This window comes from Pristiophorus japonicus, chromosome 5 (assembly GCF_044704955.1).
Source record: "Pristiophorus japonicus isolate sPriJap1 chromosome 5, sPriJap1.hap1, whole genome shotgun sequence".
NCBI lineage: Eukaryota > Metazoa > Chordata > Chondrichthyes > Pristiophoridae > Pristiophorus > Pristiophorus japonicus.
Window position 1 is genome coordinate 163,635,892 of NC_091981.1, and position 27,935 is coordinate 163,663,826.

At 46.6% G+C, this 27,935-nt stretch overlaps 1 protein-coding gene across 1 annotated transcript in view; it reads left to right on the forward strand.

The window, feature by feature from the left end:
• pdk4 (pyruvate dehydrogenase kinase, isozyme 4) overlaps window positions 1–27,935 on the forward strand; it is a 103,102-nt gene that overhangs the window by 36,517 nt on the left and 38,650 nt on the right. Inside the window, 5 exon segments of the mRNA XM_070881058.1 lie at window positions 119–190; window positions 1,173–1,260; window positions 1,262–1,358; window positions 3,147–3,236; window positions 7,520–7,597. Coding sequence (XP_070737159.1) covers window positions 119–190; window positions 1,173–1,260; window positions 1,262–1,358; window positions 3,147–3,236; window positions 7,520–7,597 — 425 coding nt within the window.

Here is a 27,935-nt window from a genome sequence, read left to right on the forward strand (position 1 = left end):
ACTAAAAATTTCACTGGCATATCAAACCTTTTTTAATGTACCATACACTAGGTATTCACATTTTTGTGTTTTAGAAATTACACTTTTTCTCCCATATGTATTTTTTTTTTGTTTTCAGGTATGTGCAAAGTCTAACTGACATTCTGGAGTTCTTGGATAAAAGTCTTGATAATTACAGAGTTTTGTCCGAGTAAGTTGCATCATACTTTTAGTATACATTTTAATGTTCCAATCTGATTCTAGAAATTCACTTATGCTATCAATAAAATGTTATGAGTATATAACACAAGATATTGTAATAGCTGGGAAGTAGTGAGTCAGCAAATTGTCCTCTGTTACATTGTTTAAAAAGAAGTGTTCTTTTTGGAACATGCAGCCTCTGACTTATCAGTTATATAAATCTATTTATATGATATAGGGTTGCAATATTTATCAAATACATTGAAAGCTCATATCTTTGTCTGTGGCACAATCCATGTTAAAAGTATCAACACTTACTTGCAGAACCAATTACACTTACAGGTGATGTTCTGAGGGGCCTTTACAGCGTTCAAAGACTTGTCACATAATGTTACTTCCAAAAAGCCATTACTGTTACAGCATAGTAAAATAGTGAGTCAGCGTGCAGCTCCACTGCAAAGGCACTTAGTGGTTGACCAAAATATATTCTCCATAATCTTCTTTAATAATATACTAAATGGAAAGTTTGAAAAAAAATGATTCAAAACTCCCTTCTCCTTGCCTCTATCGCCCCTCCTCTTCCCTATCCTCCTCCTCCTATTCCTATCACACAACCCCATCTGTTCTTCCTCCTCTCGTACATCCTTCATGATCCTCTTCTCTCACACCCCTGTCCATGCCCGCCCCCCCCCCCCCCCCCCTGCCGCCTCTCTTTTCCCACTTGTATCATCCTGTCTTCACCTTAATTGTTCCCCGCTGCCTGGGTTCAGTTATACCTCTGACCTATAACCCTGCTTGACCTGAATACAGCTGTTGGTCTTGACTTCCCATATGCAATGTCACAGGAGTTCAACTAGTGAGCTAAAGAACTCATTAAGCATGGTAATGTGACATTTTAGGCTTCCTGTCTTGGTTATTCTCAGCATCAGTTAAGTGGAGCTATTTCAAGTGATAAATCATCTATCTATAATAGTTTCTATGGTGTGTTTTAGCTTTTCAAATACACTTATCAACATTCGAAATCGGCACAATGATGTGGTCCCAACTATGGCCCAGGATGTCGTAGAGTATAAGGAGGCATTTTGGTGTGGATCCTGTAACTAATCAGAATGTGCAGTACTTCCTAGACCGATTTTATTTGAGCCGAATCTCTATCCGCATGCTCATCAACCAGCACAGTAAGTATAAATAGAAAACCTCAGAGAACTTTAGTGAACACAGGCAACTTACTATAATTGTATTTTAACTAGCAATATGTTGCTCGTTGTTGCTATGTCAAAACAACTAAAAGGATTGGTACAAAAACAAAATGCTGGAAATCTGAAATAAAAACACAAAATGCTGGAAAACACTCAGCAGATCAAGCAGCATCTGTGGAGATAGAACCAGAGTTAACATTTCAGGATGATAAACTTTTATCACTTTTTAAGCAAGTACAGAGCCAGGGAAATGGATGGGGGTGCGAGCAGAAAAGTGAAAGGTCTGTGATGGGGTGGAAAGCAGTCGTGATTAAATGACCAAAGGGATAATGATTCAAGGCAAAAGGGTGGGGCGGGGGGGCGGGAAACAAGTAAAGAAACAAAAGGTGGGTCCACAGGAGGTGTAAATGGTTACAGCTGAATAACGGGGGGGAGGGTCGCATGGAAAATCTGGCAAAGTGAAGAAGGCTCCCACGACCTGGAATGTGGCGTAGACCCCGGAGGTGTGGCTGTGTACAATGGGAATCCGAACTCCAAGCACCAGCCCACACCTCCTCGATGGCTAGACTATTTAGGAGTGAAATCAGTTAGTGGAAATCTGGGATACACTCCCAAAAGACTGTGTGGATGCTAGGTCAATTGAAATTTTCAAGACTGAGATAGCTAGATTTGTTAGGTAAGGGTGGGTAAATGGAGTTGAGGTGCAGATCAGTCATGATCTGACTGAATGGCGGAACAGGCTCAAGGGACTAAATGACGTACTCTTATTCCTATATTTTCAGGTCAGAAATTATTTGGTATACAGTAATGATTAGAAATTAAATAAATGTTACAAAACTTTGAAAATCACATTGTTTTAGCTAAAGAGGTCAGGCGTACCCATTGCCTATCAAAATAGCTGTTTCAAAAACCTGGCACTGACTACCAAGCCACACATTTTGAAGAGTTGTATTTATTAAGTCCCATTATTTTCTCCATTACCATATTTTTACATGTATGAATTCCAATAAGTTCCCCCCCTGACTTATTTTTAGGTTCCATTGTGTTGCTGGTATTTTTTCCTCTTCCTCTACTGACCGAATGGATATAAAGTACTTTTTTAATAAGTCTTTATTTCCTTACTGTCCATTATAATCTTACCCGCATCATAGTTTAATGGCCTTGCATTCCCCTTATCACTTTCTTTTTCTTAATATATTTATAAAATTTTTTGCTGTTCGCATTGCAAGTTTTTTTTCTTATTCCCTTTTTACATTTATTATCCCTTTGTTGCTATTTATCAAAAGTTTATTTGGGAATTGTTTCCTTGAAATCTTAAACGATTGCTAAAATTAGATTGGAAATAATTGACAGTAATATGTTTGTTGTTTGCATCATGATAGATATAAAATATTTGGGCCCACAAAATTTAATCTTGTTTTCAGGTTAGATAGTGCTGCACTTGCACTTCTGGTCATATTAACCAAGGATTAATATCTTGCCTAAAAGTATAAGGTGCTAATAGTAACATGAGTTGGCTACATACTAATTTGGTTTTGGAATAAAATTCGTTATTATTTAATAGTTGAATAGATATTGTCAGTAATTTAAATCATGCATCAGAATAGCTTGGGTCATAGCTTTTCATATCTTCATCCTATTGAAATTTAGAACTGAATAAAGGTGCTGATTATTTAAAACCTCTGTTCTGAATAAGAATTTCTTGGTATGTAACACAACAAAGTCATTAAAAATGATTTTTTTTATCTTCCTTTATTATCATACCAGCCCTTGTTTTTGATGGCCGAAGTAACCCAGCCCATCCCAAACACATAGGTGGCATTGACCCTAACTGCGATGTGGTAGAAGTGGTGAAAGGTGGGTAAAGCATAGCATGAAATCCAGTAACTGATTTGTTCTAGCATCTGGTTATCTATATCACATCACTATAATCAACCATATGGAAATATAAGTTTATAAGATATTTATTTGACATGCTGTTTATTGAAGCAACTGATATGACATTGTGAGAATGTGCAATTCTCTGTGGAATGCTTATTTTTTTTAAAAGGGGAATCTATCATTCCAGTTAAATGACAGGAAAATGTCCCAGTTTATTTTCCTTCTAAATTCTGGAGCATTTCAAGAACTGGCGTACAGCAACAGAATGTAGATTTGATTTCCCCCACTCCACCAAGTTCCAAATCTCCATTGTGCTTGTGAGAAGTGTTGAGAACAAACCAGGCACTTTTTGGAGGAGGGACACTGATATTCTGTTGCACTGTGCTCAGACATTGGATGGGGGGGTGGTGGTGTCACAGTCCAGCTTGTCCAATTAAGGAAGTTTGTGTCTCGGTGAACCAGAAGGAGGAGAAAGCATATAACGGGGTTGAAATTAATCTTCGGTGGTAGGAAACGAAAATCAGGCATGCTGTAAAACTACTGGTTATTGGCTATTTTGCGCTACCTCCAAAGACCAATTTCATATCTTATCTCTAACCCCCATCCATAATTTTCAGGATGTTTCAAATAAAACCACTGCCTAGTGACATTCTGAATGGAATAGCTGTGGTCTCCTTCCTGACGAGATTTGATATTTTGTAATGTTCTATTCATATTTAATACACTTTGCATCTCATTGAGATTGCCAGAATTAAACCACTGAGTTCGATTGATTAGACACATTATCACTCCTGTTAGTTTCATCTCTGATACAGGCCTTGTTTTCTGTTATAGTGTACATGCAGTTCAAGAAAAGTTGCACAAGGTCATTAGCCGGAATCTTTACCTGAGTGTAGGGGCGAGTAACGGGTCATCATCCCAAAGTTTTCAACAGCACATTCTGCGCTGCGTCTAACTCCATAGCAGTTGAAACAGTCATGCGGGTTTCCCAGCCCAATTAAATGGAGCGGGTCTGATGACATCACCAATGACTCGTTTTCAGCGCAGATGTTTAAAGCAGCCTTGTACATATTTCATTTGAAGATTGCTATAGGAGAGATGCAGGTATTTGAAAGAGCTACAAATTGCTGCATGATATTGAGATTTCTGTGGTCACGGAGACAGACAGAAGGCTGCACCAAGATTCCCTGATACCTTTCTGGAAGTGCTGGTCCAGGGAGTCAGAGCACGCAGCGAGGTCCTCTTCCCTGCGGATAGCTGAAAAAGACCAGCCAGAGACATTAAGAGGCCATGGCTAGAGATCGTAGAGGAGGTCAGCAGCAGGGATGTGGTGAGGTGGACGTGGATCCAGTGCCGCAAATGATTCAATGATTTCACGAGATCAGGAGAGGTGAGTGCAATGCCACATTCACCTGCATCCAGATGTGCGTGTCACCGCAATGTGTGCGACTGTACAAAGAATGGAGGAATCCATCTCCAACATGAGCACCACCATCGCACAGGCAATGGTGACTATGTGCTATTCCATAGAAAGGATGGCCACCTGCATGGAGCAGCAAATGCGCCAGTTCAACAAGAATGTGCTTGCTGTGAACAATAGAGTGCAGACACTCAATGACCTCATCTCCAGGAACGGATACTAATGTAGACTTGGACGTTCATTGCCACACTTAACTGCTAGCAGGGTGTTCTCCTTGCTAGCAGGTAAGTGCGGATTGCCCATGAGAGGGATGATGGTGAGAGGGGACATGGAAGTGGGGGCTCTTCTCAGAGCGCTCCCAATTCTCCCTCATTGCCTCCCTCTCGGTCAGAGCCCCATATGCTTCCTCGGATCCCGATGGCTGAGTCTGCCCCTACACAATCGTAGTGGGAACAGTCTTTGGCGGGCCCCTCACAGGCTGCAAAACCCAGAGGACCTCTGCTAAACGTGTCAAAGCAGTTGCAGCAGGGAAGTAAGCAGCCTGCCTCTACCTCTGCTGAAGCCACAGGGGTTGCACCTAGTAGACGCACGTGGAAACAAAAAAAGCACAAATTTATTTATTTGTACAACTTTCCCACCTTGTCCATTTTTGTCTGCTACCTGGGAAATGACTGTCACGGAGTGAATGGTGAGGCTTACTTAACCTCGAGCTAAGGGAGTTTGGGTGACAGGAATGGCTTGGTCATTGTGAGACTGCTTTTTGGTGTTGGGGGCGGGGGGGGAGGTGGGGATGGGCAGTTAGTACAACATTTGGGAGCCATATGGGTGCACTGGTGCAAGCTAAGTAAATCTGGCCATTGAGGCCATCCTGGGCAGCAATGTGTATCACTGCTGTGCCATCTCCACCTCAGGTGGTTCTTCCTCTTCCTCGTCCTCGTGTACCTTCTCTTTTTCTTCCTCTCCCTCGCCCACCTCGGCCGCGGCCCCCCTTGCCCTCGCCCACCTCTGAAAAGGCTGTGCTCTCTGCGCCTTGTTCCTCCTGCAGCTCCAATCCTCGCTGCTGCGCTATGTTGTGCAGTATGCAGTATATGATGATTCTGGAGACCCTAGCTGGTGTGTACTGAAGGGCTCCTCCAGATCTGTCCAGGCATCTGAAGCGCATCATCATACCGATTGTTTGCATGTTGACATGTGGCTGTCATTATAACACTCTTCAGCCTCCTCAAGGGTGTCATCAGCCACTTCTTCAGTGGAATGCCCTTGTCTCTGAGCAGCCAGCCGGTAAGTCTGTTTGGCAGTGCGAAGAGCAGAGGAAGGGTGGACTGGCGCAGCATGAAAGAGTCATGACAGCTGCCGGGGAATCTGGTGTACGCAGGCATGAGCTTTATGGTTGCAGACTAGCTGTACATTGAGGGAGTGGAAGCCCTTGCAGTTCACAAACACTCCTAGGTGATGTGGAGGTGCCTTGATGGCCACGTGTGCAGTCGATGACGCCCTACACCTGTGGGAAGTCAGCCAGAGGCGCAAATCCGAGCAGCCGCTCAGTAACACTGGCTTCATCAGTGGCAAGGTTTACACTTGTGAAACATGGCATCTGTCACACGGGTGATGCATCTGTGGACGGCTGACTGCAAGATCCTGTAAATGTCTGCTGCAGATTCCTGGAAGAAGCCTGAGGTGAAGAAGTTGAGGGTGGTGGTGACTTTGATAGCCACTGGTAAGGCATGTCTGTCGGGTCCTCTGGGCCGCAGGTCTTGTTCCAGCAAGCTATAAATGTCTGCGACGACTTGTCACAATAGCCTGAACCTCCTGAGCACAGCTGTTTAGTCATGTCCAGGAAGCTCATGCTCTGACTGTATACCCAGTGCTGGGGATATCGCCTCCACTGCATTGCACCCCTGTGCTTGACAACCCTCTCTTCTGTGGAGCATCAGGTCGTTGAGAATGCTGCTGTTGCTGGTATGGATGGTGGTGTTGGTGCTGGGGCTAATCTTGGTCTGATTGTGAGCATAAACGGCACCCATGCTGATCTAATAGATAGCAGGGATCAGAGGCACAATCCTTCAATGCTAGTGATAGTGACTAGCAATGTGGTGAGAGTGTCTTCTGAGTTTGCAGAAATGACCTGTAAACTCCTGAAAGCTAAATCTCTGCACAAAATGGTGTCAGCAAGAGCCTTTCCCTTAGGCAAGGAAGCAGGTGTAATGTTGGAGTATTTGTGTGTTTTCCAGCTGTCGCTTAATGAACTCACACAAAGGTCACAGAGCTTCTGTCTCCCCTTTACAGGTGAAGTTCCGGAGATGTATGAATCCTGTGCGCAACAAATTAAAGCCAAAACCGGAGGTTAAAAAGGCAGTTAAGGGTCTGTAAACGAACAGTTAAGTACCTCAATGAGGTCACCTGCCTCCCCGAGTGGGTCCGTGGCACGCCTTGAAATGCACCCGAGTTAAATGCGGATGACCGTGCGTCGGAAACTCGCTGTCAATTTCCGGACTTTTAACTGCCGACCCGCCCCCAAACCCCCATGCTCTGTAGTGGGAAAATCCGACCAATCTATTTGTTGTGTGTAAGAAATGATTTTCTAATGTTGAACTTTGAAGGGTCAAAAATAACCCAACTCTATCACACACTAATCTGTTCAGTCCAAAAATATGATCCTATTCCTCCAAGAGAAATGTGTTGCTGGATGTGTATTTTAAATCTTTAATGCTCAAAAGGTTGACCTTGCTTTAATAATACAAAGGGATTATAACAATATAGTATATATTAGGTGAGTGTAATTCTGATTGTAAGAATTAAGTGGACAGTAACATGTTCCTATGTCTTGGTGGATTTGCAGATGCCTGTGAAAGTGCAAAAATGCTTTGTGATCAGTATTACTTGACTTCTCCTGAGGTAGTGATTAATCAATTCAATGGTAAGTTACAGTTGTATCTTTCTGATTCTGTGTGATATTCACCAAGATATTCAGATCATCCTATTATTCCAGTATCATCCTTGAGGGCATCCTCCAGGCTCCTTTTTTCCAGGATTTAAAAACTCCCTCTTCCCTGCCCCTTTATTAAGATCAAGACCATCCATGCAGTTGCCTCCACTGTTTCTTCTGGCCCTCAGCCCCAGCCACCCTACCCACTCCGGTCCTAAACACTCATCATTTTGCAGTTTCTCCCATCCTCCTTGCCCCCTCCAAGCTCATTTCATCCATGTGATGCACCACCTCCTTCCTCCAATCTCGTACCTACTCAACTATTGCCATGTAACTCTCTTTCCCTGGTCCCCATGCTAACTGACATTCGTCAATGATTTCCTTTCCTGAGACACTGTCCTTCACCTTTGCAAAAATGCTGTCATCACCCCCCTCCCTTTTTACTTACCAGCTACTGTCCCATTTCCAACCTCATTTCTCAATCTACTGTCCTCAAATGTATCATTGTCTCCCAGGTCCATTCCCATCCACACCTATTCCATAACTCGCTGTTCAAATCCCTCTAGTCTGCTTCTACCTTTCTCATAGCACTGAAACGGCCCTAGCCAAAGTCACAAACAAATTTCACTATGATTGTGATAGTGGCGCATTAACCCTTCTCCTTGTTTTTCTGCACTATTCAATACCATTGGCTATGCCATCCTCCTCCAATACCTCTCTTCTGTCATCCAGCTTTTTGGGATTGCTCTTTCATAGTTCCATACCTAACTATTCCAATGCAGCCAGAGCATCTCTAGCCATGGCTTCTCTTCCCACTCTGCGTCATTACCCCTGGGATCCTCCAAGGATCCATCCTTGGTCGCCACTTCTTGCATATCTACATGCTGCTCTTGGCAACATCATCTGCAAACATAGGATCAGCTTTCACATATATGCTGAGGATACTCGGCTTTTTCTCTCCATCGTTGCTCTCGACCTATTGACTGCCTCCTTACTGTCAGACAATTTCTCTGACATCAAATCTTTGATGAACCAAAAGTTCCTTCTGCTCAATGTTGGGAAGACTGAAGCTATTATTTTGTCCCCCATCACAAACTCTCTTCCCTTGGCACTGGCTCCATTCCGCTCCCAGCCACTCTAACCATACCATTTATGATCTTGACATCTTGTTCAACTCGGAACTGAGCTTTAACCCCACATACAAGCCATCAATACCATTTCTACCCACACAACATTATCTGCCTCCACCTCTACTTCAACCCCTCTGCTGCTGAAACCCTTATTGCCTTTTTATCAGCTCCAGACTTGACTACTTAACTATCTCCTTAGTGGCCTTCCAGCATCTGCCTTCCACCCTCCTTAAACACTAATGTCCATAATTTTGCCACATAGATCCTGGGCTGCATTAAATTCTGCTCTCCCATTTGTTTTCTTACATCTGTTTGTGAAACACTTTGAGATGTCCCTTTATGTTAAAGTACGATATAAATACACGTTTTTTGGTTAGGAATTGTAGAAGCCAGCACAAGATTATTTTACTCATTTGCTTGTAGTTTTATCTGTGTTGGTGTGGATTTTTACATCTGCCATATTGGAGATATTTGGGTCCAAGGCAAAAGGTTCAGAACTGTTATGATAAACTATTCACAGTTCCTATATGTTCTGGCATGGACACTCCGAACTCTCTCCATCAGCTATTGTTTGCAGCTGTGTATGTTTACGCTGGAGTTTACAGTGGAAATAAAATGTGATTCAGTGCAGCAAAATCATGTCTAATATGATATAACTTTACGATATGCGTGTATTTTATGTTAATACTGGCACTATTCCCACTTATTCAGTATGAATGTCAAAGCAGTTTCAAGATGGATACTTAAAGGTAATGGATAAAAATGCACCCCCTGGTATTTAGCTTGAGATTAATAGAAACTGTTCTTCACTCCTCCAAGCAAACCAGTGGTTGCAGATTGGGAAAAATTATGATCATAAAGTTAGGAAAAGGCAAGAGAACTGAAAAATGCATGTAAGCCTCTTTCCTCCCTCTCCACACATCCCTCAGCCCCACCCAATATATATATCTTTTTATTCATTCCTGGGATGTGGGCGTCGCTGGCAAAGCCAGCATTAATTGCCCTTCCCTAATTGCCCTTGAGAAGGTGGCGGTGAGCCACCGCCTTGAATCGCTGCAGTCCTTGTGTTGACGGTACTCCCACAGGGCTGTTAGGGAGGGAGTTCCAGGATTTTGACTCCGCGACGATGAAGGAATGTTGGTCGTGTTTCTGTTAGACCTTCCCAGATGACTTCTGCTGCTTCAGAGCAGCATGATGCCATTCCGATATTCCAGGCCTCCTTTGGGGCAGGTATCATCTGCTGCTCTCCCCCTCCCTCTCTTTACAGGCATGATATCCTTGACTAAAACAATGATTTTGGATAGTTTAGTGTGCCTCTGAGTCTGTACATGTAAATCTCACGCAGCCACACTGCTGCCGATGGAGCAGGGCCAATGGAATATCAACTCCATGATATTTACCTCTTTTACAGCCAATAGGTCCAAACTCCGGTCTTTGTGGGCCAATTGGTTTGTAAGCTTTTAGTTTACATTCTGTAACACTGGAAATAGCACTGGTCTTACTCTAATGAAGCTGATCGAACAACAGGAAATGCTGAATTACAATAATATTAACCCTTCATATTCACACCATTTTATATCCCGTCATCCTTTTTTCTTGTAGGTCTTTAAGGTGTCTTCTTTCGCAACTTAAAAAAAATAGATTATGTTCTATCTATTTGAGCCCTTTTTTTAAAATTTAAGACAATTTATTTTGTTATTTTATGTTGTGCTCTGTTAATCCATGTTGGAGGTGGGAACAGGTTTGTAGAAAAATGTCATCCCAAGGCCTGTTTCTCAGCCAAGAATGGTTAGCTTGCCATATTCACATCAGTTATCTTTTTCTATGTCCAAGCAAGAAGGGACTGGCAATCGGCAAGCGTACCTCTTGCACAGACAGGTAAACTCATCCATGGTATGCTGCAGATTAATTTAGCTTTGATCCACCTTCCATTCAAATGTAAGTTTTGTGTGCTGCGTTATAGCACTAATGTGAAATTGCAAAAAACATATATTTATCCCCTCCGCCCCCCCACCCTTGTTTAGAAAAACCTGACTTAATAGTTTTTGAAAGATATAATATAATTTGATTTGTGTGTTGAAGGAGAGAAAGCAACAGCTGTTTCTAATTTAATACTGCCTTTGAAACAAGAAATTGAGTCATTGGGCCCAAGTTTCGAGCCGCGCCTAGAATGGTGCAGTCCCGACCTGGACGCCCGTTTCTCGCGCCACAAAGTGCGCCTAAAAAAAAACCCTCCAGATTCTCCAGCTCCCTGCAGGCCTCTGGCCCTCGGCGCAGCGCAGCAGGAGCTGTAGGGGGCGGAGCCAGGTCCCTGCGCTGAAAACAGTGCCGGGACCTCTGCACATGTTCAGTAGCTCCAGGCGCCCAAAACTGTGTGGGAGGGGCCCGAAGCACGCAGCCCCTAGCCCTGGTCGAATGGCCTCACTGGGGCTTGTGAAAAAGTCTCCTCCCACGGCAGCTCCTGCTTCCTCCCAACCCGACTCGACTCCCGCTTCCCGCCTCCGGACCGGACCCGACACAGACCCTATTCCCGCTCCCCCCCGGACCGGACCCGACACCGACCTGACTCCCGCTCCCCCGCCCCGGACCGGACCCGGCCCCCCGGATTGGACCCGACCCGACTCCCGCCCACCCCCCCCCCCCCCCCCAAGCCTCCGGACCAGACACTGACCCGACTCCGGCTCCCACCCCCCCTACCCCCCACCCCCAGACCGGATCCGACCTGACCTCCCTCCCCCCGAGCTGACCTCCCTCTCCCTCCCTCCCCCCGACCCGTACCGAACCGACCACCCCCCTGACCTGCGCTCCCCCCCACCCGACCCAACGCCACCTACCTGTAAATCTGGTGCTGGGGACGGGCCCTGCCCGAAGTCTTGGGCCCGGCCCGTTCAGCCTCCCCCCACTTCTCCTTTCTCTTTCCCCCCCCCCCCCTACTTCTCCTTTTTCTCCCCCCCATCTCTTTTCTTCCCCCCCCCATCTCCTTTCTCCCCCCCTTCTCCTTTCTCTCTCCCCCCCCTTCTCCTTTCTCTCTCCCCCCCCTTCTCCTTTCTCTCCCCCCCCCTTCTCCTTTCTCCCCCCCCCTTCTCCTTTCTCCCCCCCCCTTCTCCTTTCTCCCCCCCCTTCTCCTTTCTCCCCCCCCCTTCTCCTTTCTCCCCCCCCCTTCTCCTTTCTCCCCCCCCTTCTCCTTTCTCCCCCCCCTTCTCCTTTCTCCCCCCCTTCTCCTTTCTCCCCCCTTCTCCTTTCTCCCCCCCCTTCTCCTTTCTCCCCCCCCCTTCTCCTTTCTCCCCCCCCTTCTTCTCCTTTCTCCCCCCCCTTCTTCTCCTTTCTCCCCCCCTCTTCTCCTTTCTCCCCCCCCTTCTTCTCCTTTCTCCCCCCCCTTCTCCTTTCTCCCCCCCCTTCTCCTTTCTCCCCCCCTTCTCCTTTCTCCCCCCCTTCTCCTTTCTCCCCCCCCTTCTCCTTTCTCCCCCCCCTTCTCCTTTCTCCCCCCCTTCTCCTTTCTCCCCCCCTTCTCCTTTCTCCCCCCCTTCTCCTTTCTCCCCCCCCTTCTCCTTTCTCCCCCCCCTTCTCCTTTCTCCCCCCCCTTCTCCTTTCTCCCCCCCCTTCTCCTTTCTCCCCCCCCTTCTCCTTTCTCCCCCCCTTCTCCTTTCTCCCCCCCCTTCTCCTTTCTCTCCCCCCCCTTCTCCTTTCTCTCCCCCCCTTCTCCTTTCTCCCCCCCTTCTCCTTTCTCCCCCCCCCTTCTCCTTTCTCCCCCCCCATCTCCTTTCTCTCCCCCCCCCCCATCTCCTTTCTCTCCCCCCCCCCCCATCTCCTTTCTCTCCCCCCCCCCCCCATCTCCTTTCTCTCCCCCCCCCCCATCTCCTTTCTCTCCCCCCCCCCCATCTCCTTTCTCTCCCCCCCCCCATCTCCTTTCTCTCCCCCCCCCCATCTCCTTTCTCTCCCCCCCCCCCATCTCCTTTCTCCCCCCCCCCCATCTCCTTTCTCTCCCCCCCCATCTCCTTTCTCCCCCCCCCCATCTCCTTTCTCCCCCCCCCCCCATCTCCTTTCTCCCCCCCCCATCTCCTTTCTCCCCCCCGCCATCTCCTTTCTCCCCCCCGCCATCTCCTTTCTCCCCCCCCCATCTCCTTTCTCCCCCCCCATCTCCTTTCTCCCCCCCCCCATCTCCTTTCTCCCCCCCCCCATCTCCTTTCTCCCCCCCCCCCATCTCCTTTCTCTCTCTCTTCCCTCTTTCCCCCCCCCCCCCATCTCCTTTCTCCTTCCTCCCCCCCCCCCCCCCCCATCTCCTTTCTCCCTCCCCCCCCCCCCCTCGCTGTCAGAAACACACACACAGACAGAGAGATAGAGACACACACAGACAGACAGAGAGATAGAGACACACTGGGGGGGGGCATCCCTCACGGTGTTGGAGGGCTCCCGGTGCTGCAGTCGGTAAGTAGAAAATGTTTTATTTATTGATTTAAAAAAAAAAATGATTTCTTATTAATTTTTTTTTGATTTATTGATGTATTTATCATTTATTATTGATGATGGCTCTTTATTTGTAAAACTGAAGTGTTTAATGTTTGTAAACTTCCCTTTAAACCCCCCCCCCCCCCCCATTCCCTACGCCTGATTTGTAACCTACGCCTGATTTTCTAAAGTGTAGACAAGGTTTTTTTGAGCGTTAAAAAAACTTCACTTACTCCATTCTAAGTTAGTTTGGAGTAAGTTTTCACTGACGAAACTTTGAAAACAGGACTCCATTCTAAGTTAGTTTGGAGTAAGTTTTCACTGACGAAACTTTGAAAACAGGTGTAAGTGGCCGGTCACGCCCCCTTTTGGAAAAAAAAATTCTGTTCCAAAGTGAAACTGTTCTAACTGACTAGAACTGGAGCAAACTAAATGACGAGAATTCCGATTTATAAGATACTCCGTTCTACACCAGTTGCTCCTAAAAATCAGGAGCAAATCATGTGGAAACTTGGGGCCATTGAAACTAACCTCCGATACACAGGAAGATAATCACCCTCTAGATTAAACTTGCATTTTTTGTAGTTTTAACTTTTGAGGCTACCACTAATAACTCATTGTAGTACTTGAAAATCATAATTTCCAGTAAATAAATACCAGTCAGTGGGATAATGTTTTTCACAATTGTACATTATAGGTAGTGATAGCCCTGCAGTGTTCCTGATGGTCTGTTTTTATGTTATGAAATTACAAGGCATATTTTTCAATGTGCGCTACTGACTGGAAGCCTTGTCGACCAGCTACCCATATCGAGAAATTGTGCACACATTAAAATTAATCGTCAGAAAATCATGTGCAGCACCAGTAATTTCCTGATAAGTGCGATGCTGGCTGGTGAGGTTCCCCATCAGTGGCATGCATTTGTAAAATTGGCCTCATCGGGTAAATGCAGGTTTATTGAAAGGACACTACTGTCTTGCTGCCCATTCAGCAGCCACTCCTGGCGCTGGCACCTGTAACTTCTGCGAATCCTCCTCTCCATCTCTCTTCTGTTCTAATGGATCAGTTGCTAACTTTCCTGTAGAGACTATTGACCTTTTTGCTTCACTTTTCCTGCAATTTTGATATGATAAATAATTTTCTTCCAATAGCTCCAATCTATTCAAACATTATGAACAACTTCATGCTTTAAATTATCTGATGGATGAAAGCTCTTTTTTTCTCATTGCAGCCTTTCTTGACTTTATTTTATTAATACCATGATGGTCAGTACTCCTCTGAACATTCCTGTCTTGTTCTCATTAAGCTCCAAAAACACTACCTTTCTCTTCCCTGCATCCTACACTAACTCATTCTCAAGAGCTCAAAACGGGAACTCTTTGGGCTGGATTTTCGGCTTTTTGTGTTTTTGCCCGTTTCCGGGCACAATTTGCGGCAGATTCAAAGATTTAGCACTGGGTTAACGTTAGCGCCAAAGCAAGGAACTTTCGCCAAATGAAAGTTCACGAGGAGCGTTAGTGTCACCTCTGGCGTTGCACCACACAATGGGTTCCGGCGCTTTTATAAAAAAAAAAAAAAAAAATCGTCCGTTCTGCGCACGTAAAAAAATATTTTGCTTCCCCGCTGCTGCTTGTGGTCTGCTGTCCGGTCGCAAACGCTAATGCAGGGCGCAGCCGCGTGCATGCACAGTGCACCCGGGGCTGAATCAGCCATTTTACATTTGGATTTTGATGAAGGAGGATGACTATTTGAGACAGCGTGCCAGGCGATTCAGCCACGAGGCTAATGAAGCTCTAGTGGGGGCTGTGGGAAGAAGATGACAGGAGTTGCATCGTAGGGGTGGATCTAGACCACTGCCATCAATTTTTTTTTTTATAAAAAGGATTTGGAGGGAAATCGAGCACTGGCACACAATGCCAAAAGAAGTTTAATGAACTTTCAAGGGTCGTTAGAGTGAGTACAATTTTAATTCATGCACTCCTTCAATTATAAATCTGACACACTATTTATTCTCCTGCTGGTGGTGCCTCTCAGCACTCTATGGGTTGCCTCCTAAAATGCATGACACATAGTTAGACTTAGTTCGGCACTCTATTTGCCATGAATGATCTTTACACATTATTAAGATTGCTTTCTGAGATCTCATAAGATGGCTCCGCACTTCGATGTCCTACTGATGAACCACGTGCAACTTCCAAGGCCATTAAACAGAGGACTGTATTACATTCAGACAGTATGGTATAAGTGGTCCATCTGTGCCACGAGCAGATGGACCCTCTTGTAACCATTCCCATCTTCATCTTTGCAGACCATGAAGTCTCACAATCGCCGGGAGCAGGTGCGGACAGACGGCGGTCCGCCTTGTGCCACGAGCAGATGGACCCTCTTGTAACCATTCCCATCTTCATCTTTGCAGACCATGAAGTCTCACAATCGCCGGGAGCAGGTGCGGACAGACGGCGGTCCGCCTCAGACCCTGCCATTCACGGACATTGAGGACAGAGTGGCAGGCCTCATCGGCGTCACTGGTTGGGCAGATGCCAGTGGGGGCACTGACCTCTCTTGGATACTGAGGGTAAGTCCTGCACACTCCCTGGGATAAGTTGGGGCAATGTGATGCGGTGTCTCTGGACTAGATATAATGGAGTAGTGGTGGTCTTTCAAATGAGCCTGTGCTATGCGACCTTCCTCATGTCTTGCTGCTAAGCACTCGTCTGTTGCTTTCTACTTCCAGATGACCAGCCACAGGCACAGCAGCCCTCGAGGGACCACTCCACGTCAGGCCATTGTCTGGAGGAGGAGGATACCGATGAGTCGACTCCAGTGCATCAACCGACACAGCTTCAATCCACCTCTGTTCCACCACCAGCACTCGGCTCCTCTGAGGACGACATGATGTTCTAGGGGTTCGACGAATCCGGGGCTACTAGGACTAGTGGCGTGCAGCAACGCAATGCTGGGGTTGAATCCCGTATGCCATCTCTCTGGAGGGTGAGTCGGCAAAGTTGGTCTGCTGACAGACAAACGTGGAACTGGACATGGTGGGAATGTCCAGGGAGAGTATCCAGGTCAACCGTCAGCTCCTTGATGTCTTGGTAGGATTCCCGCGAGCATAAACAGTCTGAAAGTGACGATTCTGTAGGTAAGGTTGCAAATTGTCAGTGCGACCCGTGATACCTGCGAGGCCATCAATGCCCGCACAAGGCTGCTGGCCTCCAGCATTGTCAGTGGAGTCCCGGAGAGTGTGGCGCGAACCCTTATGGAATATGGCGTATCACAGGCACAAGTTCTGCTTCAGCTTGGGCAGGTGATGCAGGCCATAAACCCTCCCGCCATACTCTGTGTTCCCCACTGTCACACCCAAACCCAAACAACCTGAGATTGGCGATGCCGATGAAGATCGCCAGTCAGAAGCCGGGCCTTCTAAGCCATGAGCTGTTCCAATGCGTCCCCAGGCAGCGTCTCCATTGTCTCGTTCCCCAACACAGCAGTGCTCTGACAACCTTGCTGCATGCCATCTTGGTGCCACTTTGGGTAGGAGCAGCAGGCAAGGGAGAGGGGGAAGGGGGGCAAAAGCCAGTGGGAAAACATAGTGGGGCAGGATATTATGTTGCTGCATAATGTTGTTGATGCTGGATGCATCGTATGTTTAATGTCACACTATTATGATATTTTGGATTATGTTGTTGTTGAATGATCACACTGCTGGATGCAGCTAATTATTTTATTAAAGTTTCACAATGAAGGTTACGTTACAAAGTTGATGTTTAATAAATTCTTTTGTTCACCTTAACCATTCCTGTGTAGTGTCTTATTTGCAGAATAAGAGGGGGAATAGTTAACATGGTGGGATAGAGTGGCCAGGCAACGCTCAAACATGCTGTTCGCTCCTCAAGCAAAGCATTCAATTATGAGCTGCCGACGTAAGGTTTTTGCAGTGACAGAACCTCCACGATGCCTCCCCTGTGGTTGTGGTGGTGGTGGTGGTAGCATGGGTTCTGTTATGTATGTAGCTATATATAGTTGCCACCAGAGGATGTGACTGCGTGAGTCCTACGGGTTACCCACACCTCGTGCTGTGCTGGTATAAAAGGCTTGCTACCTTGTTTAGAAATGGAGTTATAATAAAGAGACCAAGGTCATACTAGTTTCAGCTTGCAGTACTCTGCCTCGTGAGAATATTTCATTCACAATAACTGCCGATGAATAAACAAATACGAACTTTCATGCGACCATGGCTGCCATTGGTATTTTAGAATGATTTGTTGAAGGGGAAGATTGGGAAGATTTCGTTGATCGCCTTGACCAGTACTTCATGGCCAACGAACTGGAAGGAGCCGACAACGCCGTTAAACGCAGGGCTGTTCTCCTCACTATTTGTGGGTCCAAAATATACGGACTCATCAAGAATCTCCTCTCCCCAATGAAATCATCACAGAAGGATTACACCAAGCTGTGCACGCTGGTCCGCGACTACTTAAAACCGAAGGAGAGCATCCTCATGGCCAGATATCGCTTTACACGCACCAATGTGCTGTGGGCCAGGACGTGGTGGGATTTGTCGCCGACCTGAGACGTCTTGCTGGGCCCTGCGAATTCGGAGCTGCGTTGGGGGAAATGTTGTGGGACTTTTTCGTACTGGGAATCATCCACGAGGTCATTCTTTGCAAGCTGCTGGCTGCCGAAAACCGAGACCTGAGCAGAGCCATCACGATCATCCAGGCATTTATGTCCACGGACGACAACTCTAAAGTGATCTCTTTTCAATATCGAGGCCCAAAGGGACTGGCAAGTACTGAACACAAACTAACATCACCAGCAGGCAGAACTGCTCATGGCTGGGCCAGTTTGCCTGCTGCTATAAAACCTGGAGTGACTGAGTCCGCCACCATGGGTGAAAGTGAATCCATTACCACCTTGTTGGCGCTGTGGGGGCAATCATCGGGCCCATCAATGCTGATTCAAGCACTACATGTGCAAAGGCTGTGCAACAATGGGGCACCTCCAGCGAATGTGCAGACGTGCTGCGACACACCATGAGGCAGAGAATGATCGATCCGGCATGGATCACGCAGAACAGGCAACTCAACCCGAGGACGAAGTGCATGGGGTGCACACCTTCACTAAGAGCCCTCCTATAATGCTGGAAGTAAAGCTAAATGGTGTTCCAGTATCTATGGAGTTAGACACAGGTGTGAGTCAGTCAATAATGAGCTAGAAGGCTTTCGAAAAATTGTGGGTCAACAAGGCACAGAGGTCTAAGCTGAGCCCCGTCAATGCAAAACTTCCTACCTACAGCAAGGAACTAATTCCAGTCATTGGAAGTGCGGCTGTGAAGGTGTCATATGATGGAGCTGTGCTTGATTTATCCTTATGGATTGTTCCGGGCAATGGCCCAGTGCTGTTTGACAGAAGTTGGCTCCAAAAAATCAGATGGAACTGGGATGACATCAAAGCCTTGTCGTCATTGGATGACACCTCGTGTGCTCAGGTCTTGAGCAAGTTCCCCTCGCTATTTGAACCAGGCATCGGCAACTTCACGGGAGCCAAGGTGCAAATCCACCTAGTCTCGGATGTACAGCCTGCCCATCACAAGGCTCGGACAGTCCCTTGTATGATGAGGGAGAAATTAGAGATCGAGCTAGACCGTCTTCAACGTGAAGGAATCATTTCGCTTGTTGAGTTCAATGAATAGGCCAGTCCCATCGTCCCGGTTTTGAAAAGGAACGGCACAGTCCAAATTTGCGGGGACTACAACCGAGTCTCGCTACAGGACCAGTACCCACTACCGAAGGCAAACGATCTATTTGCAACACTAGCGGGCGGGAAGTCGTTTTCCAAGTTGGACCTGACCTCCACCTACATGACTCGAGCTGGCTGAATCCTCGAAAAAGCTGACTTGCATTAACACGCACAAGGGACTGTTTATTTACCATCGATCGATGCCCCTTTGGGATTCGTTTGGCTGCTGCAATATTCCAGAGGAACATGGAGAGCTTGCTAAAATCTGTCCCGAGGACTGTCGCGTTCCAAGACGACGTCCTGATCACCGGTCGTGACACCACAGAACACCTACACAACCTAGAAGAAGTCCTGTGTCGCCTGGACAGAGTGGGACTCGGGCTGAAACGCTCCAAATGTGTTTTCCTGGCGCCAGAGGTTGAATTTTTGGGGAGGAAGATCGCAGCTGATGGCATCAGGTCCATGGACTCCAAGACGGAGGCCATGAAGAATGCACCTAGACCCTAAAATGTGACGGAGCTGCGTTCGTTCCTGGGACTCCTCAATTATTTTGGTAACTTTCTACCTGGGTTGAGCACGTTGTTAGAACCTTTGCACATGTTGCTACATCAGGGTAATGACTGGGTTTGGAGTAAATCTCGAGAGACAACCTTCGAGAAGGCTAGGAACCTGTTATGCTCTAATTTACTTGTAGAATCTGACCCATGCAAACGATTAGTGCTAGCTTGTGATGCCTCATTTTACGAGATCGGTTGTGTGCTACAGCAAGCCAATATATCGGGGAAGCTTCACCCGGTTGCATATGCGTCCAGGAGCCTTTCCAAGTATGGTTGAAAAAGAGGCCTTAGCGTGCGTTTATGCAGTTAAGAAAATGCACCAGTGACTATTCGGCCTGCGATTTGAGCTTGAAATTGACCACAAGCCGCTCATTTCACTGTTCTCCGAAAGCAAAGTTATAAACACCAATGCTTCAGCCCACATCCAAAGATGGGCACTGACACTGTCCGCGTCCGACTACGTTATTTGCCACAGACCAGGCATCGACAACTGTGCTAATGCACTCGGCTGGCTTCCACTACCCACCACCGGGGTTGAAATGGAACAGCCCGCAGACTTGGTATTGGTCACGGAGGCTTTTGAGAGTGAGGGGTCACCCGTCATGCCTCGCCAGATCAAAATCTGGACCAGCCAGGACCCAGTGCTATCTCAAGTAAAGAGTTGTGTCCTAAGCAGGAACTGGTCAGTCATTCACGGGGTAATGCAGGACGAATTTAAGCCTTTTCGTTGCCGCAAAGATGAAATGTCTATTCAGTCTGACTGCTCATTATGGGGTAATCGCATGGTTTTGCCAAAAAAAGGCAGGAGCCCTTTATATGCAACCTCCACAATACACACCCAGGCATCGTCATGATGAAGGTCATTGCCAGATCGCATGTGCGGTGGCTCGGCGTCGACTCAGATCTTGAATCATGCGTGCACCACTGCTACAGTTGCTCACAACTGAGCAATGCGCCCAGGGAGGCTCCCCTGTGGTCATGGCCCTCCAAGCTATGGTCCAGGATTCATGTGGATTAAGCCGGTCCTTTCTTCGGGAAAATGTTTCTCGTAGTTGTGGATGCCTACTCCTAAATGGATTGAATGTGTGATAATGTCATCCAGCATGTCCACAGCCACCATTGAAAACCTCAGGGCAATGTTTGCCACCCATAGCCTCCCCGACGACCTTGTCCGTGACAATGGACCCTGTTTCACCTAGCTCCGAGTTCAGCGAGTTCATGACCCGCAACGGCATCAAGCATGTCAGGTCTGCTCCTTTCAAGCCCGTCTCCAACAGCCAAGCTGAATGGGCAGTCCAAACGATTAAGCAGAGCCTGAAGCGAGTGACGGATGGCTCCTTGCAGATCCGCTTGTCTCACATTCTGCTCGCTTATCGGACACGAGCTCACTCGCTCACGGGTCCTGCCCGCCGAACTGCTTATGAAGAGGGCCCTCAAGACAAGGCTCTCCCTAGTCCACCCAGACCTCAATGAGTATGTGGAAACCCAGCGGCAAAAGCAGAGCTTGTATCATGACTGCACGGCTGTAACTTGTGATATTGATGTGAATGATCCGGTGTTTGCTCAACTATGGTCCAGGTCCTAAGTGGGTTGCTGGCACTGTTTTGGCCAAGGAGCAGAGTAGGGTGTTTGTAGTCAAATTGACAAATGGCCAAACGTGCAGAAAGCATATTGATCAAACCAGGTTGCGTTTCACCGACAACGAGGAACAAACGGAAGAAGACATCAACATTGACGACCCACCACAACACGCCCAACCACCAACCATGAAGAAGAACCCGTCCCCGGGACAGTGCATCCAGACCCACTGCACTGTAGTGCAGCGATGCCCTGACCAGCTCACCCACACCCAGCTTCGAACTGAGACAATCAACCCTTGAGCGAAAGGCACCCGACTGTCTCAACCTGTAAATAGTTGTATCAAAGACTTTGGAGGGAGTGATGTTATGTATGTAGCTATATATAGTTGCCACCAAAGGGCCTGATTGCAGGAGTCCTACAGGTTACCCACACCTTGTGCTGTGCTGGTACAAAAGGCTTGCTACCTTGTTTAGACACTATGGAGTTATAATAAAGAGATCAAGGTCATACTAGTTTCAGCTTACAGTACTCTGCTTCGTGAGAATATTTCATACACAATAGGTTCCTTGCCAGGCTCCTCTTCCTCCACCACCTGCTCCTCCTCCTCCCTCCCCCCCTCCTGAGGTAGTCCTCCAATCCCCATTGGCAATTCCTGTCCCATCACGATAGTTAAGTTGTATAGCATGCAGCACACCACAATTAACTCTGAGACCTGCTGAGGGGAGTATTGAAGGCAGCCTGAAGAGTGGTTCAGATATTTGAAGCGCTGCTTGAGCACTCCAATCTGTTCGATGTGTGTGGCTGCATAGCTCTCGTTACAGCGATGCTCGGCTTCTGTCTGAGTGATCCGGAGGAGGGTCATGAGCCAGGTGGTGATACCATAACCTTTGTCCCCGAGCATCCAGCTCTGACCTTATGGCTGACACTTGAATATAACATAAGAACATAAGAAATAGGAGCAGAAGTAGGCCATTTGGCCCCTCGAGCCTGCTCCGCCATTCAATAAGATCATGGCTGCTCTGATCATGGATTCGGCTCCACCTCCCTGCCCACTCCCCATAACCCCTTTACTCCCTTATCGCTTAAAAATCTATCTATCTCCGCCTTAAATATATTCAATGACTCAACCTCCACAGCTTTCTGAGGCAGAGAATTCAATAGATTTACAACCCTCAGAAGAAATTTCTCCTCATCTCAGTTTTAAGTGGGCACCCCTTATTCTAAGACTATGTCTCCTAATTTTAGTTTCCCCTATGATTGGAAATATCCTCTGCACCCACCTTGTCGAGCCCCCTCATTATCTTATAAGTTTCAATAAGATCACTTCTCATTCTTCTGAACTCCAGTGTGTATAGGCTCAACCTCATAAGTCAACTCCCTCCTTTCCGGACTCAACCTAGTGAACCTTCTCTGAACAGCCTCCAATGCAAGTATATCCTTAAATACGGAGACCAAAACTGTATGCAATACTCCAGGTGTGGCCTCATCAATACCCTTTACAGTTGTAGCAGGACTTCTCTGCTTTTATACTCTATTCCCCTTGCAATAAAGGCCAACATTCCATTTGCCTTCCCTATTACTTGCTGTACCTGCATATTTTTTTGTGTTTCATGCACAAGGACCCCCCAGGTCCCTTTGTACTGCAGCACTGTGCAATTTTTCTCCATTTAAATTATAATTTGTTTTTCTATTATTTCTGCCAAAGTGGATAATCTCGCATATTCCCACATTATTCGCCATCTGCCAAATTTTTGCCCACTCACTTAGCCTGTCTATATCCCTTTGTGGATTATTTGTGTCCTCCTCACAATTTGCTTTCCCACTCATCTTTGTATCATCAGCAAACTTGGCTACATTACACTCGGTCCCTTCATCCAAGTCATTAATATAGATTGTAAATAGTTGAGGCCCCAGCACAGATCCCTGCGGCACCCCATTCGTCATTGTTTGCCAACTGGAAAATTACCCATTTATCCTGACTGTTTTCTATTAGTTAGCTAATCCTCAATCCATGCTAATATGTTACCCCCAACTCTGAGCTTTTATCTTGTGCAGTAATCTCTTATGTGGCAATTTATCGAATGCTTCTGGAAATCCAAATACACCACATCCACTGGTTCCCCCTTATCCATCCTGCTCATTACATCCTCGAAGAACTCCAGCAATTTTTTCAAACATGATTTCCCTTTCATAAAACCATGTTGACTTTATTTGATTGAATTAGGCTTTTCCGAATGTTCCACTACTGCTTCCCAATGAAGATGTTAGGCTAACTGGTCTATAGTTTCCTGCTTTTTGTCTGCCTCCTTTTTTAAATAGAGGAGTTACATTTGCGGTTTTCCAAATCGCTGGGACAGCCCCAGAATCCAGGGAATTTTGGTAGATTACAACCAATGCATCCACTATCTCTGCAGTCACTTCTTTTAAGACCTAGGATGTAACCCATCAGGTCCAGGGGACTTGTCTGCCTTTAGTCCCATTAATTTACCGAGTACTACTTCATTAGTGATAGTGATTGTATTAAGTTCCTCCCTCCCTATAACCCCTTGATTATCCACTATTGGGATATTTTTAGTGTCTTCTATCGTGAAGACCGATACAAAATATTTGTTCAACGTCTCTGCCGTTTCTCTGTTGTCCATTATTAATTCCCCAGTCACATCCTCCAGGGGACCAACATTTACTTCAGCCACTCTTTTCCTTTTTATATATCTGTAGAAACCCTCTTACTATCTGTTTTTATATTTCGTGCTAGTTACTTTCATAATCTATCTTCCCTCTCTTTATCATTTGTTTAGACACTGCTCTCAAACACAATGAAAGCATCATGGATGCTCCTTAGATTATTGGGCATTGACTGCCATGATGTGCTGACTATGGTCGCAGACGATCTGTACGTTCATGGAGTGGTATCCCTTTCGGTTTCAGAAAACCTCAGCATTCTGTCGAGGTGCTCACAAGGCAATGTGCATACAGTCAAGGGCACTCTGAACCTTGGGGAAGCCAGCAAATCGTCCAAAACCTACAGCCTCCTCATTTTAGGTTTCCCTGGGCATTGGGAAGTTTATGAAGTTCATTCTGCATGTGTACAGTGGATTAGTCACCTGGCTAATGCAGCAATGTGTAGCATGCTGCGGGATGGAGCATATGTCCCCCGCTGATGCCTGAAAGGAGCCGGAGGCATAGAAGGCAAGTGCCGCAGTCACCTTCTCCTCGAAGGACAGTGCAGTCCTGTTGCCGCTGGTAGGCTGTAGGTCTGCCTGTAGGAGTTGGCATATCTCTGTGACCACCTCTTTTCGGAAGCACAGCCTTCCAACGCACTGTGCCTCAGAGAGCAGGAGGTATGAGCGATGTTCCCTGTAAATTCGTGGGGGATAAGGGTACCTCCCCATACGTCTGCTACTTCTTCGATGACGTTGCAAATGATCAACAATAAGCCGCCTTCCAGATCAAAGCCGTATGAATATAGCAACCAGGATTACTGTCTCCCAATCTAGCATTTCCCCCCCATCTTTTAAAATGTCCTTTATAAAACAAACTATCATCCTCATCATAGGCAATCCCATGAAATTGAGGAAGACTTGCTTCCACTCCTACAGTGCGTTCTCAGGTGACTGAGTCCAATACAGGAATTACAATCTCTGTCACAGGTGGGACAGACAGTCGTTGAAGGAAAGGGTGGGTGGGGAGTCTGGTCGCATGCTCTTTCCGCTGCCTGTGCTTGTTTTCTGCATGCTCTCGACGACGAGACTCGAGGTGCTCAGTGCCCTCCCGGATGCTTTTCCTCCACTTAGGACGGTCTTTGGCCAGGGACTCTCAGGTGTTGGTGGGGATGTTGCACTTTATCAAGGAGGCTTTGAGGGTACCCCTGCCCACCTGGGGCTCGCTTGCCATGTAGGAGTTCTGAATAGCGCGCTTGCTTTGGGAGTCTTGTGTCGGGCATGCGAACAATGTGGCCTGCCCAACGGAGCTGGTCGAGTGTGGTCAGTGCTTCGATGCTGGGGATGTTGGCCTGATCGAGAACACTAACGTTAGTGCGTCCGTCCTCCCAGGGGATTTGCAGGATCTTGTGGAGACATCATTGGTGGTATTTCTCCAGCGATTTGAGGTGTCTACTGTATATGGTCCATGTCTCTGAGCCATACAGGAGGGCGGGTATCATTACAGCCCTGTAGACCAGACCATAAGCTTTGTGCCAGATTTGAGGGCCTGATCTTCGAACACTTTCTTCCTCAGGTGGCTGAAGACTGCGCTGACGCATTGGAGGCGGTGTTGAACCACTTCGTCGATGTCTGTCTGCCCTTGCTGATAAACAAACTATAAACTCACATTAACTTCACAATCAAAAGTATGCAGTAACGCAGCATTTTTCTCCCAATCCTTTTAATCACTCAGAACTGCCATTAGCGCCTGGTGCGCCCTGAGTCCATCTGGTTTTTGCTGGTGGGTTCTCGGGCGGACGCTAAATCGGGCGAAAATGCTCAAATTCTGCCCAGGATGCTAGCGCAACGATGCACGATGATTTACGTCATCCAAACAGTCAAAACAGCGGCGGGACGCTAAATTTTAGCTCCATCGCAAAAACATTGGCAAAAATTCCGCCCAGACGCAAATCTTGTGCACCTCGTTTCATGCCCCCAAAAAATCATTTTTGTGTCCTGCCGAAACACTAAATGGGGCACAAATCAGCCGAAAGTCCACCCCTTTACCTCCTACAATGCTCAGCCATTTCAATGCAGGATTAGCATCACAGTCACTACTTCCTGATTTACCTAGCCTTTTTTACGCTTTTAAACATTCATGCTTTCTTGCATTGCCCTCACCTCGGTTTTCAGCATTTCAAACAATATTTTTTTTTTACTTTGAGTTAATCTCTTACGGTATTGTGCACAGGCAGTCCAGTGCAGTATTCAGATCAAGCAGCTATAAAGTGCAGGGTGATAATTGGACCTAGAGTGGGGAAGAGGAGGTGGAGAGGAAAGAGGGAGGCGGAAAGGGTGAGGGAAATGTGGAAGCAAACAAGGGAAACTACCTGTGGCGAGGGATCGATGGGGCCGTCAGAAAATTGGTCCCGAGTTAATCCCAATGAACGAGTATAGGCTCAACCTTCTCAACCTTTCTTCAAAAGTCAACCCCTTTATCTCTGGAATCAACCCAGTGAACCTTCTCTGAACTGCCTACAATGCAGGTATATCCTTCCTTAAAAAAGGAGACCAAAACTGTATGCAGTACTCTAGGTGCGCCTTAACAATACCCTGTAGAGTTGTAGCAGAACTTCTCTGCTTTTATACTCTATCCCCCTTGCAATAAAGGCCAACATTCCATTTGCCTTCCCGATTACTTGCTGTACCTGTATACTACCTTTTTGTGTTCCATGCACAAGGACCCTCGGGTCCCTCTGTACTGCAGCAATTTGTAATTTTTCTCCAATTTAAATAATTTGCTTTTATTTTTTCTGCCAAAGTGGATAACCTCACACTTTCCCATATTATACTCCATCTTTGCCCACTCACTTAGCCTGTCTATATCCTTTTGCAGAATTTCTTCTGCCCTCCTCACAATTTGCTTTCCCACCCATCTTTGTATTATCAGCAAACTTGGCTTCATTACACTTAGTCCGTTCATCCAAATCGTTAATATAGATTGTAAATAGTTGAGGCCCCAGCAGTGATCCCTGTGGCATTCCACTAGTTACCGTTTGCCAACCGGAATATTACCCATTTATCCCAACTCTCTGTTTTCTGTTAGTTAGCCAATCCTCTATCCATGCTAATATATTACCCCCAACCCCATGAACTTTCATCTTGTGCAGTAATCTTTTATGTAGTTCCTTATCGAATGCCTTCTGCAAATCCAAATACACCACATCCACTAGTCCCCCCTTATCCACCCTGCTCATTACATCCTCAAAGAACTCCAGCAAATTTATCAAACTAGATTTCCCTTTCATAAAACCATGCTGACTCTGCTTGATTGAATTATGCTTTTCCAAATGTTCTGCTACTGCTTCCTTAATAATGGACTCCAGCATTTTCTCGACGACCGATGTTAGGCTAACTGATCTATAGTTTCCTGCTTTCTGTCTGCTTCCTTTTTTAAATAGGGATGTTGCATTTGCGGTTTTCCAATCTGCTGGGACCTCCCCAAAATCCAGGGAATTTTGGTAGATTACAACCAATGCATCCACTATCTCTGCAGCCACTTTTAAGACCCTAGCATGCAAGCCATCAGGTCCAGGGGACTTGTCCCCCTTTAGTTCCATTATTTTACCGAGTGCTACTACTTTAGTGACAGTGATTGTTTTAAGTTCCTCCCTCCCAATAGCCCCTTGATTATCCATTATTGGGATGTTTTTAGTGTATGTGGCGCCTCCTCCTGGCAAGCAATCTGCCATTGGCTCACACCTGCGCCTCCACGGAAGTACCTGAGGACTGTTGCCAGTGTCGCAGCTGGTCCAACTTGGTGACCTTTAAACCAAAGGCACCTGATGGCTCCTTTGTTGTTTGTTTGGCCCCCGCAGCTGATCAGTTAAATGCAGATGAGATTTCAGTGGCAAATTTGGCATGGCAGGGACCAGCGCTTGGAGCAATTGCTCTGCTGACTTGACATCTGTTTCAGACGCACATCCAATTTCAAGCCTCTAGTGTTCTTGCTGCACCAGGGAACTGGGTTGTCACTGCCCAAACTCATTTGCACAGAGAGCATTTTGTCTCATTAGTCTGGGCTGGTTTCGAAGCCAAAACCTAAAGGTATAACAATACACCACTCAATCCCCCCCACCAGAATAAATCATTTTTTAGCAGGTTCCATTTTAATTTGATTTGGTTCTTAAATTTTACTCTTGGTGTATGTAGAATTTGAACTATGACTTAG